The sequence below is a fragment of the Poecilia reticulata genome, chromosome 16 (assembly GCF_904066995.2).
Source record: "Poecilia reticulata chromosome 16, P_reticulata-male-v2, whole genome shotgun sequence".
Lineage (NCBI taxonomy): Eukaryota > Metazoa > Chordata > Actinopteri > Cyprinodontiformes > Poeciliidae > Poecilia > Poecilia reticulata.
The window spans coordinates 20,660,337-20,679,173 of NC_088845.1; the positions used below are offsets into that span (position 1 = coordinate 20,660,337).

Here is an 18,837-nt window from a genome sequence, read left to right on the forward strand (position 1 = left end):
TTCTATTGCATTCTTCTATTTTCTGTCACACTATTAAAGTAATTAGAAATAAATTTATTTACTTCAAGTTTTTGTCCACAATGTCTTACATCCTAATAACTCGTTAAAGATATGATTGAAAACAAAGGGTATACACAGGGTTTCTGCAAAACAGTGCTGCTTACGTCATATTGTGTTTGTCTTTTTTTGTTTCTCTGCTGTTTCCTTCTTAACCAATAAGTCCAGGATATGTGTGTGTTGGGGCGGGAGGAGGATATGAGATGCCATCCATAGGGTGAAACATGGTGGTGACAGTATCAGACTGTGGAGATGACTGGTTTGAAGATGGATGGAGCTAAACAAGGGGCAACAATACTGAAATAAAGCCAGTAAGTAAGAAGCTAAAAAAAAATTTGTCAAAACTCCTTAAATCAGAACTTGTTCGTGAGTTTTAATGGTCCAAAGTTCACACTTGAATCGATTTAGTCTGTGTAAGACGTGAATTTTAACGTTCATAGACTCTCTTAAAGCCACATCATATCCACAGTAGTGCTACATTGTTACTCTCTCACACTGTATCTCAAAAATAGCATACTTGAAATTTTGTACGTTTAACGTGATAAAATGAAAACAAAAAAAGTCAAAAGTCTCATGACAAGTAGGTCTCCTCTATAACTGAATGGACGCGTTTATTTAGGCAAAATATGTCCCTGCGACGTCTGCTAGGCGTCACGTGTGTTTGCACGTGACTTATTAACCCGGAAGTACATAGTCTGACTGGGTGTGTTGATGTCAGGACAAAACGCGTGTTTATTTATTTTATTGTGGCTTTCGTTGTTTTGACACCGTAAAGGGGCAAAGCAGAGAGGTCCCTCCTTCGCCGGCGTTGTAAAGTATGGACAAAGACAAGAGCAGCGATAATGTGAGTAAGCTATTCGTTCAATAATATGGGTTTGAAAGCTGCATGTTTAAAGGCCTTGGTTGAAGAGGAAATCATGGTTCCAGCCCACGTCACGGCTCTTTTTGCTTTACGTGTCGCAGCATGCCCAGTGCTCCTGGATGGAGATGCACCAGTACATCAGTGATCTTCTCTCGTCTGGAAACCAGTCCAAAAACTCGCCAGATGTGAGAAACGCAGCATGGGGGACGACGGCTGTTGCTGCTGGTGTTCCTCTCGGACTCAAAGCTTCCTCGCTGCAACCGCTGCAGCCCCTTCAGCCTCTGCAGCCAGTCCAGGAGAGGAGAGAGGCAGCCCCGGGCAGACCGGTCCATGCTGGGGCAACACACAGGAGGGGAGAGGCCAGAGGCAGAGCAGAAGGTGGCATCAAATATGGCAGGCTGTTTTAGCATACAATCAAACCAACCTCCTATCCCGAATTACTTTATTTCCTCTAAATTATAACAAACTCCATGTCTCTTATTTAAGATATGGAAGATTATTGATTAAAATGACATTCCTTCACACCTTTACTAAATATCTAATATAGTTTTAGTAGTTTTAAATTGAACTGAAAGACAAACAAAAAAAAAAAATAAATAAATCAAACCTAAATTAGCAAATTTCTCCCGTGTGTTATGTGGAGATGAAAGTCCATTGCAGATTAATAAGATATCAAGATTTTGCCTGTCTTGATGAGTAACAGCTAGAGCTTGACGACATGGACAAAAAAATTATTGCAATATTTTTCTCAATACATGTTGCAATCTCTTCTCCAATTTGTAAAAGTGTTCAAATAATTATAGTGCCTGGTAGACGACATGAATTGTCTGCCTTATTAAAATTGAAGGTCTACAATCATTGTTTCTACTGACATTTTATGATTTTAAATAAATGTTTGAAATTGTTTTATGGTGTAGCGCTACATAGAGCTACGCAATAATTTTCTTTTTTTCAAAGTAGCTGTCATGTATATTTTGATGTAAGAGGAACTTCTGTTTTTGCGATCCTTCTGTCGAATTCATTGCACATTTGTAAAGATGTGTAAATTTCCTGGTTATTACAGCAGAAGAAGCACCACTGGGGAAAAAAAAACACATAAAATGCTCATTCTAAATTGAGCATATTTTTATCAATGTGAAAATATCCCCACATTAAGAAATTAAAAAAGGTAGATTTTTTTTTTTGGTCTAGTAAATAATTTAGCTGTATGTTAAAAATTCATGATGCCATGTTTCCTGAGCTTTAGGAAAAGAAACAGGCCCACAGCATTACAGTTCCTCCACAATACTTAATATACACTTTTTTTTAAATTAATCTTTTATTCTAAATGCTAAAACCACTTATCATGTCATATTTCTTTATTTAATCTACTAACAACAGTTAGTAGATTACTCTAATTAACATAAAAAGTTTAAATAAATGGTGTATTTTTTGAGAGGAAGTTTTAATACCAATTGAATAAATATACTGAAATTACAAAGTAAAATTTTAAATTTTTAAACACATCTTTACTAGCGATCCCAATAAATATTGCAAGCACTGCACCACCTCTTGTTCCACGTCTCAGTAATGTTGATCTTCCTCGTTAATTTTGTTAGTTTTGGTAAAAAATATGTAACACATTTTTCTTCTTGTATCACAGGTTTGGATGAGCATCATGCCTGCACCTGCCCCGGCTGTCCTTTCTTTAGCTCCTCATCCTCCTTTGAAACTTTAACACCCCGACAGTCGCTGTCCTCATCTCTACTAGCTCAAGCTTCATGCCAGCCCAAAGACCTGAGCATGAACCTGTGCTCTCCAGACACCACCGGCGCCGCGTCGGAGCAGGAGTCCAGGCCGTCCGACCGACCACAGACCAACGATGCAGACAGAGGGACCCAGAGCCAGAACCAAAACCTCGACTCTCCCTTAAGACCCTCAGCAGGCTCTTTGGCTCATCTCTCCATGTTTCCTTGCTTCTGTTGCCACCGAGGAGTACAAGCCTGCACTCACCTCATGAATAGTCAGGAAAGTGCCGACTCTCCCTTTTCCCACACCCACGCCCACCATCACTTCCATCACCACCACTGCCCCATAACGTCGTGCGTTCCCTGCCCTCAGCTGGCCCACTCAACACAGCTGTCTGCTGCCATTCCCTGCCTGTCCTGCCGATGCTCGCTTCCCACCTGTCCTCAGGTCTGCCGCCAGCAGCACAGAGAAGGCCAGCAGCAGCAAGAGGAACGAGGAAGACCCCTTCTGTCTCTGCATCCCTGCATGCACTGCCCCGCCTCTTTTTCCAGACCCTCTCAGCTGCTGCAGCACCAGCGCTCCGAGCACGCCCATAAGCAGCCAGGCTTCCTCTGCACGGAGTGCGGCCGAGCCTTCAACTCGCACAGCAATCTCCGCATTCACCTGAACGTGCACACCGGCGCCCGGCCCTACTCCTGCACCGACTGCGGGAAGAGTTTCAGCCAGTCAGGAGCTCTGAAGATCCACAAGAGGATTCACACAGGTGAAAGACCGTATTCCTGCGACTTTTGCGGCAGGGGTTTTCCCCATCTGGCGGGGGTGCGGGCCCACCTGCGGACTCACACAGGGGAGAAGCCCTACAGCTGTAGCCTGTGTGGGAAGTGCTTCACCCAGTCAGGAGCACTTAAGATCCACACCCGCATCCACACAGGAGAGAGGCCCTTCGTCTGCAGCCTCTGTGGGAGGGGCTTTTCCAATCGCTCTGGGATCCGCTTCCATTATCGCACAGTCCACTGCCTGTCAGCTGAACTCGACGGGGAGGCGAGACCCAAACCAACAGGATGCTCTCCGGGGCGTCCAAGAACTCTGCCTTCGTCCAGCGGTGGACCTGTGACGGTCAGGGCTTCAGCTCCAGATCCTCTCAGTTCCACAGAACTGATCCCCACTAACCATAGCAGGATCCCAACTAGTGGAAATGAGAGCAGGTCACCAGCAGAAGGAGCAGGCGGCAGCAGAGAGGAGTTGCCCTATGCCTGTGAGGATTGCGGTCTGCGTTTTAAAGACGCCCCGACCAGGAATCGACATCAGACCCTGGTGCACTACTCGCACGACGGCCGGGTGGAAGAGGAGAATCGGGGACAGAGGAGTGAAACCATTCAGAATCAAAATGAATGAAAGCGCATTAATGTTGGTGTTGGTGCCTTGCAAAAGTATTGACATTCCTTGAAGTCTTTCCCAATTTTGCCAAATTACAACCACATAATTCAGTGCTTTTTGGGGGGGATTTTGTTTTAAACGCCTACCCAAATTGTTGCATGAAAAGAAAGTGAAGGTAAATGGATCCATCCATCCATTTTCTTAGACCCTTATCCCATTGGGGTCGGGAGGGTTGCTGATGTTAATTTGAGAGTGTCAGAGTATTGCAGGTTCGTAAATTCATAATTAAGGCTTTAAAATGTCTTAATCTATCAAAACAAAGCAAGTTGACCTTAAAGACGTATTGAATTTTGTCATGGCAGGACTATTCAATCTGGTGTATTTTATGTAGTTTTTTTCCCTCGTGGGACTTTGTCAGTCAATAGCCACGCGCTTTACGTTCTGTGAATCGAAGCTAATTAGGCTACTGCTAACAAGCTAATTGCTTGCTAATTGCAGCTTGTTAGTGTAATTTAGCTAACTAGTTGGCTAGCTAACTTTTTTCCTCTAAGTGCACATTTATCGGCAGTTCGTCAAGCACCAGATTGACCTATTAAGAATTTTATTTCAAAATAAGTTGCTGCTACAGTGTTGAGAAGGAGAGCAGGGACTACAGATGCCGAATTACGTAAGAAAGAAGATGAAAAGGAATGCATTTCCTAAAGCGTGCATAATGTTCTTTCCACTTCACAATTATGTGCTATTTAGTGTAGGTCGTTCACATAAACCCCCAATAAAGCACGTTAAAGGCGTTACCGAGTTCTGCTCTTGACAAAGTATCAAAAGGTATGGACACTTTTGCACGGCCCTGTACGGATAGGGCACAGCAGCGAAATCTGTCAACTGTTGTGAAGTTGTTTTGTGTTTCGTTCATTGATATGTGCAAGTAATTTGTCCATTTTATTTGATTTCTTCACATGGATCATTTAGACAACGAGGCAGACTTCACTGACCAGTGATTAGTGTTATTGTGTGGCGCCATCTCTTCCAGTTAGAAAAAAACGTGTTGTTCTTGATAAGTTTTAATTGTGCCTTATTCTGTTGTGAAAGAGGCAGCTTCAACACACAACTTGTAAAAGCCTCAGTGTAAAGGCTAATTCAAGAAACGGCTGACTTCTTGTTATTTAGAAGACTGCCATTTATATTCAAAGGATACAATTCAATGTGATTAGAAAAAGTTCAATTTTCTGCTTTTTTTTTTTTTAGTAAATATTAGATATTGTATTTTTATACAAATTACAGAGTTGACGCAGAAGTATGTCACATACTGTATGTAACACACACATGAAAGGAAAATAATCCAAAATAGTTTGTTTTGTATACAGTTTTAATAATGACATCCTCTTTTAATTTAGTTTAGAACTTCTTCCTGCTTCGAGGACAGTGTTTGTGTTGATGAAAGTCACACTGAAGGTATGTGAAACTTTTCATTCCCTCGTCACACTTTCATGCTGTATCTTTGTGCCTTTGTTGTGTTACAGCTCCCAAGTACTTTTTAACATATTATTTTTCCAGACACAAGTTACACAATGTCGTTCAGTATTAGAAATCTGAAGCTCACAAGAGCCATCTAGTGGTTATATGTGGTCACAGCTCCAAACCAGTGTACCATTAAGTGTTTCTTCAAGAGTCTACAAAGCGTTGTGAACAGTACGAGCGAGTAACAATCAGTCAGTCCACTGTTTTGCTTTAACCTTTTTAAAAGACGGATGTGTACATTTCTGTAGAAAGTGCAGCTTGTGATTGAACATTTCATTGGTAGACTCTCTGCGTCTCAGACGCAATCAAACCTGTAGTTTCTTTGTGCATTCTATGGAATAAAAACTGTACAAGTCCATAACTTCCTGTAAGGAAATATTTTGACAACATGGCTCTCAGATCTTGTGTACTGACTGGTCCACCCTGATATCCTCTATGAATATGGGGGATGGGGGGTCTATAGTGACTCCTGATGTCCTTGAACATCTCTCACTGACACGTTCACCCTGCTGAGCACGCTCTGGGTTAGTGTCCTCTTAGGATCTAAGAGTTCTCTGGTCCAAGTAGATCTGTCCTCCACATCTGATCTCCATGCATTCACAAGGGCTCCTCATAAGTGTGCTTTTGTACCAAGGAATCACTTGGCTTGGGCTCTGCGTAGACTTCACTGGCAGGGCGAGGGCCGCTGGCGTGCAGGGCAGGGGTGCAGTAGCCATTGAACAGCACCCTATGTGAGGGGCAGTCGTACTGACTGTGAGTGGAGGATGCATGAGCAGGAGGTCTGTGCGTAATGCCGTGAAGCAACCCCGACAAGCTGGGCGGTTTGTGCTCGGGGGGAAGCTCGCTGAATGGAGTGGCGTACTCGGGCTCCGGGGGAAGCGGCTCGGCGTACTCTGGAAGGTTGCCAGGTGTGTCGTAATGGGCGCAGGTGAACGGAGTGGTGTAGCCTTCATCTGAAGAGGGTCTGAATGTGGAACCGACCTTCTGTCCAACAGATGTAATGGCAGGAGCAGCATAGTCTGGGAAGACGAGGAAAAAAAAAACAAAACGTCACAAGTCACTTTGTTTTATCAGGTGCAGCTGAATAAAACAGAAATGTTTGTTTATTTCAGTGATGTAATTCAAAAATGAAATGCCTTCAGGACTAGTCACAGAGATGCATTTAAAGCATTTAGCATGGTGATGATTATTAAAATTGAGTACAGAAACAAATACAGCTCTAGTAGTGTATTTCCCCTTAAACGCAGGCGAAAAAGGAGCGATGGATGAGTTATGGCCTTCTAGTTCTTATCTCATTTTTGATGGATTGTAGTATACAGACCCTCGACTGTTATGTAATGATTCAGAGGAGCTAAAAAAAAGCCCTCTAAGTATCTTTTTAGAGCTGTCCTTTGATTTGCGGCTATTGAATAACATAATTTTATATCCTGGACAGCTGCTCAGTGGCGCTTCGTCGCTCAGTTTTACGACAGGGTTTATGAGTGGATTTACTGGTTCTGGGCGTGCTGATGACATGTCCAGAACCAGTAAATCCTGGAGGTCGTCTGTAACACTTTTTAGATTTAGTCCAGCAGGAAATAAATGGATTGTGGCAAAAGTGTTTTTAAAAGCAGTGTAGTTTGACCTCTTTAGAGCTCTCATATAATGTCTAATTGTATCACATTGTTAAAATAATTCATATTTCTGAATGCTAAAAGATTAATAATTATTGCATTGATGTAAAAAACAAAGCCAAAAATGGCATTATTTAGGTAATGGGAAAGTAAAAAGTTTGGAAAATAATTTTCTACGTAAAAGAAATCTTATCAGACTACATATGGACCCAACTCTGAAGCTCACCAAGTGATAATAATTAAGATTAACATGTCAGAATCAACACTTTTAGTCACTGAGTATCTGTGTGAAAAGCTGAATTACAAGCCGAGGGGCTCGATGAGGCAGCGATGGGACTGGTGGGGGGGGGGGAGGCAGCCTTTATCAAGCTCCAATTAAAGGGTCTCTTTCAAAGCGACTCTGCGGTCCAAAGAAAGGAATGTTTATGCAGAGACTGGCGATGTGCTGAGCCAGGACAAAGAATGGTTAGGCCTCAAAGAGAGTCTGGTTGGAGCTGCTGAGAGTGACCGCTGATGACAGAGGCAGGGCCGGGTTGACCGAAGAGAGCAGAAAACGTCCCTCAGTTCTCACCGTTCAGAGGGGGGCTCGGCAGAGCGTCGTGCACGCTGCGCACCAGTGGGTAGGAGATGAGCTCCGAATGTGGACACGGGAGACTCTTTGCCTTAAAAGCCTGACAGCCAACTGATGTAAAGACACACAAAGTCAAATTCAGCGTTTTTGACTCTGGACTTGAAATATTTTACATTTATGAGCTTAACTCACCTGTCGGTAAGGAGTTCTTCATTGCAGAGTCTTTTTTCCTGGCAAGAGAACATATGAAGGTATTTTACAACTAGACACAAGTTTTAAGGACTTTAGCAAGTTTCCATGAAGTATGGTAGTAAAATATTTCTTATCTATGAACACATTACAAATGAGAAGATTTAAATAAGTTATTATAGCCATATACTGTGCTGGTCAGATGTTAACATAAACATACGCTTATGATGAACATTATTGTCATATTGGGGGCTTTACTTAGAATTGTTCTTTTTCCAGGATTAAATAAAACTGAGAGAATAAAACAGGTCAAAGAACACACACAGGCCCAAAACTGGTGTTGCAGGTCCAGTTCTGCTTCAGATCGGATACTTTTTAGTTTTTCCCCACAGATGGTCTCAGATTTTTCAAAAGCACGCTCTGAAACACACTGTTGTGTATTCTATGATGCACAGCTGGCCATGTGCATTAAAGCTCTTTGAAAATCAAGAAACTCAATACCTCACAAGCGGCAGTAGGAGTTCCTGTGCCACTGATTTATCCCAAACATGTTAATGGTTTTGAAGTCCAAAAACCCTCTGAATAGGACTCATCTATTCTGATTTTTCTCTGCATCGTCTCTGGCAAACTTTTGTCCGGTCTTTATATTTTTCTTGGCGAACAAAGGTTTCTTTCCTTTAAACTACTGCAGTCTCTTTCTGATTGTACAGGCAAATGATGACGTGTTAGGGTTTGTGGCAGCTTCTCTTAACATTTTGATTTCAGGGTTATATATACAGCTGGAAGTGTACGAATATTTTTGAGCCTTTATGTGTAATTTTGTGTTATCGAACCACCCTTCGAGAAGAAATGTTCAAATGCGTCATTAAAAGTCCCAGAAAATACAATATTCATGCCAATGGAGAGAGTATGTAATCTTCTCACTGGAACTGTAAAGTCAATGAAAACAGCTGAAGGATTCATTCTAACAATAATCCTGCAGAAAGTCAGACAAAATGTGCAAGTGAAACCAGCGCAACATTGATGCACAATACCTTCGCTTCCACCAGATCCCAGCCAGTAGACAGCTCCCACACATCACCAGTCCCAGGACCACTCCCACCGCTATGATCACTGGCTGACTGTGGGCTGCAGCAGAATATGTGTGGAAGGACGGAGTGAGGTTTGCTGAAACAGACTCTTACAATCAATTTACATTGCTTCTCCTATGCAAAGTACATACTTTGTGTTGTTTCCACAGTCAGGGCTTTCTCAGTGGGAGTGGGTGAGGGGCTTGGGTTCAGGGTATCCACGTTAAACTTGATGGACGGAGACTCTGCTGGAAAAGAAGCAGCGGCTTTTACCTCCGTGACACTTGTGAGTCAGTGAAACTGTGCGAACAGATAATATTTGACTCGGGCAAACAGGATGTGCTCACCTCCGGGAGGCCGTGACCTCGGCGTGACCTTGGCAGCAGGGCAGCCTAAGAGCTGAACCCGAGCAGAAGCTCTGGCGTGCCAGCTCAGTGGCTGAAGCCGAATAAATCGAGCAACGACAGCAGGAAACAAGCTGTTGAGCACCGTGAGGTGGCCGTCTGTGTACGCCTGAAACACCTGCGAGCGAATAAGAAAAACCAAGATAAATTTAGCAGCTGTTAAAGAACCCCGCAGGACTTAAACTGACAAAAGTTTTGCTACTTTTGTGTCTCCAGCAGTTCAGTGTTGGAAGTAACATTTAGGTGCTGCTAGGCTGGATTTGTTCGTTTGCCAAACTCTGTACTCGTGATTAAGACGAGCGGATGAACTGACTGCGTGTCAGACACATGGTGGGACACAAACCTGTTTTTCTTTGCTCGTAGCATCTTTGTAAGTCTTCCAGCTCTTTCTGTCCTTGCTGAATTGCAGACTGTAAGATTCCATGTAGCTCACCGACGATCCTGTTGTCACTAATCCTGGGGGAAAACAACAAGAAGAAGCATGCACATATTTAATGTAAGTTCTTTCCAATAAACAGCAAAGTTGGAGCACTAGTTTCTCTCCTAGCTAATATTTATGCTGCTCTGAACTGTTCTTCAGCCTCCCATTCTCTCCCATTATTTTTAATTATGTAGTCTTTGCATTGCAATGCACCGACTTTGGTTACCGTCCTGGTTTCTTTCTCAAAATCATTGACAGCTATGGGCTCTACTCTTTGTTATGTATTTCCTAAAGAAAGTCATCCTGGTGCTGAGATGCATTTCTTTTCCTAGACAAGTAGCTGACAGTGATGTTCCTGTTTTTCTACCAGCTGGCCCAGCATCAATAATACACCTGGCAGATTTAGATTTGGAATAATCTTTTATTGTGACCAAAATAGAAAATACTCCTAGCATGATGGTTTAATGTTTGTTTTCTATGTCTGTGCTGTAAAGTCCCCCCCACTCCTCCTCAATAACTACATTATCTTTCCAACAGAAAGTGACTTTCAGCTTTCTTTCTTTAATGGGTGAAGTCACTGATTGAGCCACATCTGCCAACCAGTTTTCCCACAACAAAGAACTCCTGGACCATCTTTATTTCCTCTGACTCCTTCTTGCCCTTTAACCCCCTGCTGGTTGTGGAAAATGGACAATTATACTGGCCAGGATTCTGCTTTAGGCATCTTCCTGTTCAAAGGAAGCTGTTCCTGTTGCTGCATGCTTCCTCAGGATGAGGGATTGCTGCAAAGCCAAAGACGCTAATAAATTGGCTGGCCTTCTTTAGGTAGAGAGAGTAAAGCCGACTTAAATTACTGTAATATTAGGACCAAATTGGACAGTTTCCAATTGTAATCAGACAAATGAACTGGATGGGACTGGGTTTTACGATTTAACCTGGACACAGATGGGTTATAAATAAATGGAGGTAATGTTAGTTATGACAATACTTAATATAAATTAACTTACTTGACAAGAATTAGAGGAATTAGAAAAGCAAAAAAAAAAATCTATATATATATATTTTTTTACCCGTCACAGTGCTCCTTTCAGCCAGTTCAATCTCCACCCACGGGTTGGGATCCCTGTGGTCTGCTGTCCAGAGCAGGAAGTCGTGGCTGGACTCTGTGTTTCTGGAGGTTGAGAACACTGTGTGCTCTTGACTGTTTTTGTCCCAGAAAGACGATGCATTTAGAGCAGAGACAGCCAGGATGTTGCTACATTCTGTTGGGAATGAGAGGAAAGGAAGAACATGTCCCATTGTTTTACAGAAATGCTTGTGTCTTAAGTATGTTAATAATGAAGAACATTTTTTAGGCCATGCTGTAGAAAGCGGACTGCTAAGGCATTAAGAGATGCCAAAATGTAAAACACAGCAGCTTAACACAGAGAATAAACTCAAGGAATGTAAATAATGCCCTGCTTGAGGGTGAAACCCTGATTTGTAAAAAAAAAAGAAAAAAGGTCTTACCTTTGCTAAACAGCAGCTTCTTATCAGATAATGACCCCCTGTCAAAACGGCATCAAAGAAAGGTCAAACAAGCAGCTGGCAAACATCACTGTGATCTTTCATTGTGATAACAACGCAGGAACCAACGTTTTAGAGAGTACTCCATTGGCGAAGGTGGATTCATAGAGTGTGAGACTTCTCCCCTGATTCACAGTGATCCGGCCTCCCAAAGCGTCAGACGTTGCTCCACTGTGGACCGCAGACTTGCATAAAACCGACGTCTATGATATTAGAGAACAAATATAGTACTTTTAAACTTGAGTTAAGTTAAACACAGCAGAGTTTGGTAAAGGAAAATGTGTTCTTACGTCTCTGTAGCCCTGCTCAGAGTTTCCCCAAATCTCCCCCGGGACATTTTTGCATCCAGCTGGGCAATACACACTGAGGAGCAGAATCACAGATTGGAAAGCAGCTCCACAGAGACACACAGTGTCTTGCAAAAGTATTCGCACCACTTGAACTCTACATTTTGTCATATCAAGTTTTAATATATTTTACCTAACAGACCAACACAAAGCAGCCTGCAAGTGTGAACAGGAGCAAAACATAAGACTAAAAAGCTAAAAAAAAAAGTATCCATCTTCCCCATCAGTATCCAAGGTAAAGTGCTCCCACAGTATGATGTAGCCACTGCCATGTTTCACCAAATGAATTGAAACTGCAGCAAAATACGGCTTACACAGTATTACAAGAGCACTGGTTGGTCTATGAAATAATATCCAAACAAAAGTTAATGTGATATGCTTATAGTGCAACAAATGTCAAAAACTTCATCAGGTTGGATTGTGTCTCAGTCTCTGTATCAAACTTACCTTAAATGCTGGAAGCTAAAATGGGATCCTCTTTGTAAACAACTAATCAGATCTGTAAAAAAAAGAAAAGAAAAGGAAAAAGCAATCAGATGCTAAAATTAACGTTTGCGTGGCTATCTTTGTGGGGACTTTCCATTGACTTCCATTCATTTCTACAGCCTAAACCTTATCCTAACCCTAACCATTACATACCTAACCCTAACCAAAATCAATTCACATCTTAGTCCTAAATCAAACCCCTGACCCAAAAACAGCGTTTCCCCTTGTGGGGACAAGGCTTCGGTCCTCACAATGTAGTATGTGTCAGGAAAATGGTCCCCACAAGGTATTACAAACAAACACGCGCACACGCACACACACAGACACAGAATCATACAGCACAGATTCAGGATGAGACAGTCTGGCATGCTCTAAGCGTTCTATATTAGGAGAAAGGCAGTCGTCTCTGTAATGTGACTGACGCCTTTGTTGCCGTCCCTTAGTCACACAACACGAGTCTCGCCAGCAGCTCTTCTGCCATCATAGTTAACAGATAGAGGTCTGTGTCTCTGCTCAAGGCCTCAGCTCCAGATGCCGATGGATTTTATAAACAACTAAGTGAAAAACAGGAAACTATGATACAAACTGCAAATACAGAGAACCTCACTGAGAAAAGAGGACAGTCTCTCTCATTATATCATAGCAATGAGATCCAAACAATCATTTGTACGATCCACAGAAAGATCCAAAACACCCTAAAACTTTATTTATGAACTAAAATACCCAGAAGTATGTTAATACTTAAACCCCCCCATGACGGATGGTTTGCAGCAGAACTCGGCAGCGCTTGGCCTTGTTGGGGGAAAAAAGGGAGGTGAATGACCTGAGTCAGCTGGTGACAAGGAGACTTACTCTTGTTTCTGAGTAAACACAGCAATGGAGAATGAATGCCGATAAGCCGAGACACACACACACATACACCCCCCCCCCACACACACACACACACACACAGAGGTAAACATTAACAGAACAGTGAGCATGACAAAAACACCAGTGAAAGCTTGTAAATAAGAACGCAGACAGCTGGTAATCATGCATTAAATGAAGCTGGGATTATGTGCTGTTCGTGTCCTGTAAGGGCAAAGCACAGGAGTAATACAGAAACTATGTACTCCAGTACAGTGATAGCATACCGTCTCTCTAAATACCACTTGTTCATATTGTGTAGCCTAATAATTAGTCAGAAAACAGAGGGATTGCTGCAGACGTACCTGGATGCTGGTCCGTTGCATAAGAGAGCAGAAACCCTCGTCCAGAGCGGTGTGGGCCAGACATGAACGTTACCGTCACTTCGTTGGTTTCAAGAGTCACATTCTTCATGGTTGCATTAAGCTTCCCACACACTGGGCCTGGGAATAAACAACCAGTCAAAGTACAGAAAAGCAACAAAAATCTTGAGTAAAGTTAAATTAGTTCACTCATACCCCTTGGACTTCTGTACGTTTTCTCAAGTTGTGTTTGACTTTCCGTTTTGCATTTTTTTTTTTTTTTTAGAAATGTTTTCCAATTCAAAATCAGAAGGAGTGCGTTTGTCTTTAGTCTTCCTATTTGCAAAACCACATTTTGTTCAGACAAAGCTGTGGTTGTTTGGGAATATGCACCCTTGGCTTTTCACATGTAAAGGTAGACATATTTTGCAATCCCTATTGTGAAACACGGTGGCGGCAACCGTCATGCTGTGGGGATGATGATTTTTTTTTGACTTGAAGATGGTTGGAGCTGAATGCAGGCTAATCCTGGGCTAAATGCAGATACTCACCATTCAGATTTTTATTTGTCAAACATTATTATTTTTTTAATTCCTTCTACTCCACAAGCACACACTACTTTGTGTTGATCACATATAAACCTAATAAAACACATTGAAGTTCGGCGTTGCAGCATTTGCAACATTTTTAAAAGTTAATGGAGCGTAAATAGTTTTGAAAGGGCTTCTTTTCTTCAGACTAAATGTCTTTCAATATGTTTGCTGCTTTTTCATCTAATTTTCAAACCGTCTTCTGACATATGAATCATCGAGACATAAAAGGTTTTCTTGACCCAAGGGATGTTTTGTAGTACTAGCCTGTCTTTAAGGCTTCACTTTGGGCACAAAAAACTATTACATAAAAACTACTCCAACAACAAAGGGATGATGAATCTCTCAGGTCTTCACTTATTTTACAAGCACATACTGTTCACTGCAGTACACTGCCAGGACTGGAAAGAGACTAAGTCAAACAGCTAAAATCAAAAGAAAAGAAAAAAGGTTTTAGATCCAGAAACTGAAAAAAGAAAAGAAGATCTGGCTTTATGGAAGAAAGATAAAAAGGTATCAGTCGTTAAAATCTGTATTTCTTTCTTATTTATTCTTCAAGAAGCCTCCTTAAACTTCTGCTTAATAATCTCTTTATTGAATGCAGATACAGAAAATATACTTATTCACAATCATAAGCAAACAAATAAGCTACAGCCTGACTGTTTACCATCCACTGATAGTAGGCAAGGATTTTGTATCTTTTTAATGACAATAAATGCTGCAGTATCAGTTGGGCTCAGAAAAAAAAGATTTTTCTCACAAATCCCTGACATTTATAGATGATCCACATTAGCAGCAAAAGACAGACAACAGTGAATGTTGTGGGGCTTAAATAAATCCAACAACCTTCAGCACAATACTTATATCGCCACAATCTCCCAGCCTTGATTTTTGGTGCGCTGTCAAATATCTGTAGCCTCGGGACACAACCTGACACAGCTGGTTGCAAAACGTACATGTGCTTGTTGCAAAATAGGGTTTGTCTCCCATCGATGTTTCAGCTAAATGGCATGCTATGACTATAGAGTCATGCCGGTAAGTTCTCTAATAACGGCACGGAGCATTTAAGTCTGTCAGCAGGTATCGCGGCAAAACGCTGACTGGGTCTGAGGTCACAATGAAATCGTAGGTGAACTCACCCAGTCTCCGTTCTCCGCTCTTGCCGGTGATCACGATGGATCCGTTTCTGCAGCCTGGACTGCTCTCGATGTCAAAGTCTCCAAACAGCAGGCGCAGCGTCCGGCCCTCCTGCACGCGCAGCCTCCATTTACACCAGGCGTTGCTGGGATAGGTGCCCGGGTAGTTGGGAGAGGCTATGGTACCCGACTCTGTTCCCAGCAGTGCATGTCCACAACCGTTACCTAACGGGAAGCAAGAACGAACTTAAGAGGGCAGTGAAAATAAATGGTAAATAAATGAAAGTAGCATCCCCACAGCATGATGCTTCCACCACCAGGTTTCACTGTGGGAATGCCGTGTTAGCTTTCTGCCACACTTGGCCAAAAAGATCAAATGTAGCCTTTGAAGGACTATCGTCTGTACTCGGTGTTCGTGTGGACAGATTTTACTCTCAAACCAGCTGTGAGAAGTGAATTATTGGCTGCATTTTGAGCAAAGGCAAATCGTATTAACCGCAGACAAGCTCGTCATAACTTTCCTAAATTAAATAAAGCGAATATTAAAAGCTTTGGTGAAGCATTATTTCAGGACAAATGCGTAACAAGTCCAATCAGAACAGGCCCTGCAGGCCTGGACATGTTTATATTCATAACTGAGTGATGACGCAACTAATTGTGAAGGAAATTCCTCTAGGCTATGGCATAAGTTGAACAAGTTGCCAAAATACTTATATTAACAAAGGTTAAAAGACAAAGAACTGGATATTTTGGAGAAAAATCTATTCATATGGGGAAAAAAAACTAAAAACATTTCAGCCTTTAATTTATTACATCCTCTGACCTGAGTGCGCTGACTAAAACGCTTCTACTGGAACAGAAAACACAAATATTTAGATACCTCGTCTAATATCTGTGTTACTCATAGGAAAAGAAAAGAGTCAATTGAGTCAGAGATTAGTGCTCTGGAAACTGTTTGCGCAAATTCAAGCCCCCACAAAAACCCCGGAGGTGACATGTTCCGAGAATGGTCAAAACTTGAGTGAGACATCGAGGCCAGACTGAGCCTAAACATCTCTCCCACCCCCCTCCGCCCATCCATATATGGCTCCCATACCCCCAGATAACCTTCCTCTGCCCCTGTGTCACACATCCTGCATCACACTGTCCACCCCCAACTTCCCAACAGCTCTTCAAATCCCACCGCAAACCTTTGAATGCTGCTTCCCCTCCTCAGTTCCCCCAAAGGATTTCTGTGGAAATGCCAGAGTGACATGCTGTTGCTGTGGGCACCAGAGCATGGATCTGTCACTTTCCGGTGGGAGGCCACAACAGCGGCAGTGCCGGCTGCGTTCTGGGTGGCTGCTAATTGTCTCCTGCTGGCTGAACCCCTTCACCTGCAGTCACTCTGACAAACCCGTCTGGTTCTGATTGCATCAAGGAGCCGATGCAGCGCCTCGCAGAAGTATTTATGCGCCTATTAAACGTTTTAGAACCGCAAACTTCAAAAGCACTTTATTGGGGATTTTATGTGATGGACCAGCAGAAAGCAACGCAGAAAAGTGTAAGGGAAAATGAGACGCGATGCTTTATCAGAATATCGCTCAAATAAAAATGAATTTGCGCTCAACACACTTTACTTTGATAATACAAAAAAAAGTCACCAGGTATTAGTAGAGAGAGTCCACTTGTGGGTAATTTAATCTCAGATTAAATACATCTTTTCTCTGAAGGCCTGAAGTTTGTTAGAGAACATTGGAAAGCAAACATCATCATGAAGAGCAAGGAAGGCAACAGAAAGGTCAGGGGTCATAAAGTTTTGGGGATGTTTAGAAGGGTTTGGTTATAAAAAAGAAACCTTTGAACATCTAAGGGCATCTAAACATGCCCTTAGATGTTCATCTAAAGGGCACCGATTAATACATCATCTGAAAAATATGAAGGGTAAAATGACAACGGCAAACAAAGAGTGTGTTAAAAAGATAAGTACTGTAGCCATGGTAACACTGGAGGAGCTGCAGAGAGACACAGCTCTGGTAGAGAATCTGTTTACATGTGAACTCTGCAAATCTAGTATTTTCTGTAAAAGTTCAAAGAAATCCAAAATGATGTAAAAACAAGATGCCCAGGTCACATGAGACCAAAACGAAACCTTCTGGCCAGCATACATGACACCGTTTGTGTCGGAAAGAGACATTTTAGAGAAATTGAACAATTTCCCAGTGGGCCAACATGATGGTAGCAGCATCGTGCAGTGGGACTGTTTCTTCAGCTGTGAAAGAGAAGCTAGTTAGATGGCACGCTTGAAATTCAGGCCACACTTTTATTTGTAGAAAGAAATAACTGAAAACCTGTGTTTTTGTTGTACACTTATGCACTAGTGGGAGGTGGAGCATGACTTCAGCTTGTCCTGACCAGTTCAGGGAGATCAACAAAACAGGAATTTAAAGTGTTAAATAAGCAAATGCTGTTTTTTCCCACTTAAGTTTCTTTCTTTTCTTTTTTTTGCTGGCAGGTTTTTGCAGGTCCGCACTGGCAAACAGGATGTTCACCTGTCCTACCTGTCACTGCATAGGATTATCCCCTACAATCTGCCAATCACTGCAGAGTGAAAACAGAAAACAGGCTGAGGTAGAGCTCCCAAAACCTGTCCCAGCCACAGCTAATAAGGATTACTATTTCAACAACATGATTCAGAATCTGCAATTCACCCTGGACTTAATCAGCTTCCGATATGCGAAGAAACCAAAGCCAGAGAGCCAGACGAAAACAACAAAGAAGATGATTTGTGGTGTGTAGTCATAGTCTACGCTGGAGTAATCATTTGTCTCTCTTTGCCTCTGTGTGTAAATATGGTCAGTGTGATTCATGCTAGGGGCTTGAATGCAGTTTAGAAAAGCCTGTGGTAAGGATAGCTGGGAGCAGCAGGTAAACACATGGACAAGGAAGAGTATTCAAAGAATGTGTCCATCATACCACATGGGCGACCTTTGTACCTATGTGCTTTATAAGATACAGCATTCTGCAGTCCTATTCATAAATAATGAACCCTAAATTAATCAAAAGTTGATTTTGACTACAGCAGCAAATATGTCCCAACTTTAAGAAAAAAAAAAAGTTAGCTGGGAAACAAGTTTTTAAATATTTGTTTCAGAAATGAGTTAGAAAGTTAGGATAATAAAAAAATAATTAAGCCACGTACTAAAGCTTTACCTGAACTCTTTGTTAGTTCAGGTTATTAACAAAGTGTTATCTTGTAATAATACATGTTTACCAATATTTAGTTTTAGTTGTTACTCAGCAAAAAGCTAACGTGATGTTAGGAATTCTGTGTCACGTCGCAATCATTTTTGTCTGTTTGTTTTAACCAAAAGCGTCAACAGAAAAATGGACTTTTTCTTACCCTCCTGACAGCGAACATCAACTAAACAGGCGCAGAAAGTCATCCAAAAACTAGCAAAAACAAACTTCATTCCATCCTCGATGTTTTTGCTCTTTCCAAGCATGATTTCCAGCCCTGACCGAGGAAAAAGTAAGGTGCATACTTCGATGGGTCGAGTTCTCGCTTCAATAAAAACTCGCAGCGGAAAGTCCTGCGAATTTACTATTGGCCACGAGTCGTAAACTCGACTTTCTATTGGTTAGGGTGACTGCCAATCAAATGATCCCGGGCATTCCACTCCAGATGTATGGGACTCCAAATGTGTCTGTATTT

The 18,837-nt window shown here is 42.1% G+C and overlaps 2 protein-coding genes across 3 annotated transcripts; one reads left to right on the forward strand and one right to left on the reverse strand.

Moving 5' to 3' along the window:
- The first annotated feature begins 730 nt into the window (after positions 1-730).
- Positions 731-5,903, forward strand: LOC103478460 (uncharacterized). The gene is made up of 3 exons (XM_008432345.3): positions 731-901; positions 1,021-1,297; positions 2,562-5,903. Exons 1-3 carry the CDS (start codon positions 875-877, stop codon positions 4,040-4,042), a joined length of 1,785 nt encoding a protein of 594 aa, XP_008430567.1. The 5' UTR covers positions 731-874; the 3' UTR covers positions 4,043-5,903.
- Positions 5,373-18,710, reverse strand: LOC103478461 (discoidin, CUB and LCCL domain-containing protein 1). Of its 2 annotated transcripts, none has more exons than XM_017309730.2 (15): positions 18,526-18,710; positions 15,147-15,368; positions 13,421-13,558; positions 12,171-12,222; positions 11,667-11,739; positions 11,446-11,579; positions 11,320-11,357; positions 10,881-11,072; positions 9,733-9,845; positions 9,333-9,507; positions 9,138-9,230; positions 8,950-9,043; positions 7,919-7,956; positions 7,727-7,837; positions 5,373-6,561 (listed from the first exon to the last, which is right to left on the reverse strand). In XM_017309730.2, the coding sequence occupies exons 1-15, from the start codon at positions 18,626-18,628 to the stop codon at positions 6,140-6,142; spliced, it is 1,998 nt and encodes a 665-aa protein (XP_017165219.1). In that variant the 5' UTR covers positions 18,629-18,710; the 3' UTR covers positions 5,373-6,139. The 2 variants fall into 2 exon arrangements, with proteins under 2 accessions (XP_017165219.1, XP_008430568.1); XM_008432346.3 differs by having other exon boundaries at positions 9,138-9,233.
- Positions 18,711-18,837: the final 127 nt, after the last annotated feature.

What these genes read in the sequence shown, in the direction of transcription:
- LOC103478461 (XM_008432346.3), bottom strand. Translation starts at nt 18,628, where the DNA reads ATGCTTGGAAAGAGCAAAAACATCGAGGATGGAATGAAGTTTGTTTTT. An exon ending in TGATGTTCGCTGTCAGGAGG is followed by an intron (nt 15,369 to 18,525) that starts GTAAGAAAAAGT and finishes GCTTCCCGTTAG; the next exon opens with GTAACGGTTGTGGACATGCA. An exon ending in GAAGCTGCTGTTTAGCAAAG is followed by an intron (nt 11,073 to 11,319) that starts GTAAGACCTTTT and finishes CATTCCCAACAG; the next exon opens with AATGTAGCAACATCCTGGCT.
- LOC103478460 (XM_008432345.3), top strand. Translation starts at nt 875, where the DNA reads ATGGACAAAGACAAGAGCAGCGATAAT. An exon ending in AAGACAAGAGCAGCGATAAT is followed by an intron (nt 902 to 1,020) that starts GTGAGTAAGCTA and finishes TACGTGTCGCAG; the next exon opens with CATGCCCAGTGCTCCTGGAT. An exon ending in GGCCAGAGGCAGAGCAGAAG is followed by an intron (nt 1,298 to 2,561) that starts GTGGCATCAAAT and finishes CTTGTATCACAG; the next exon opens with GTTTGGATGAGCATCATGCC.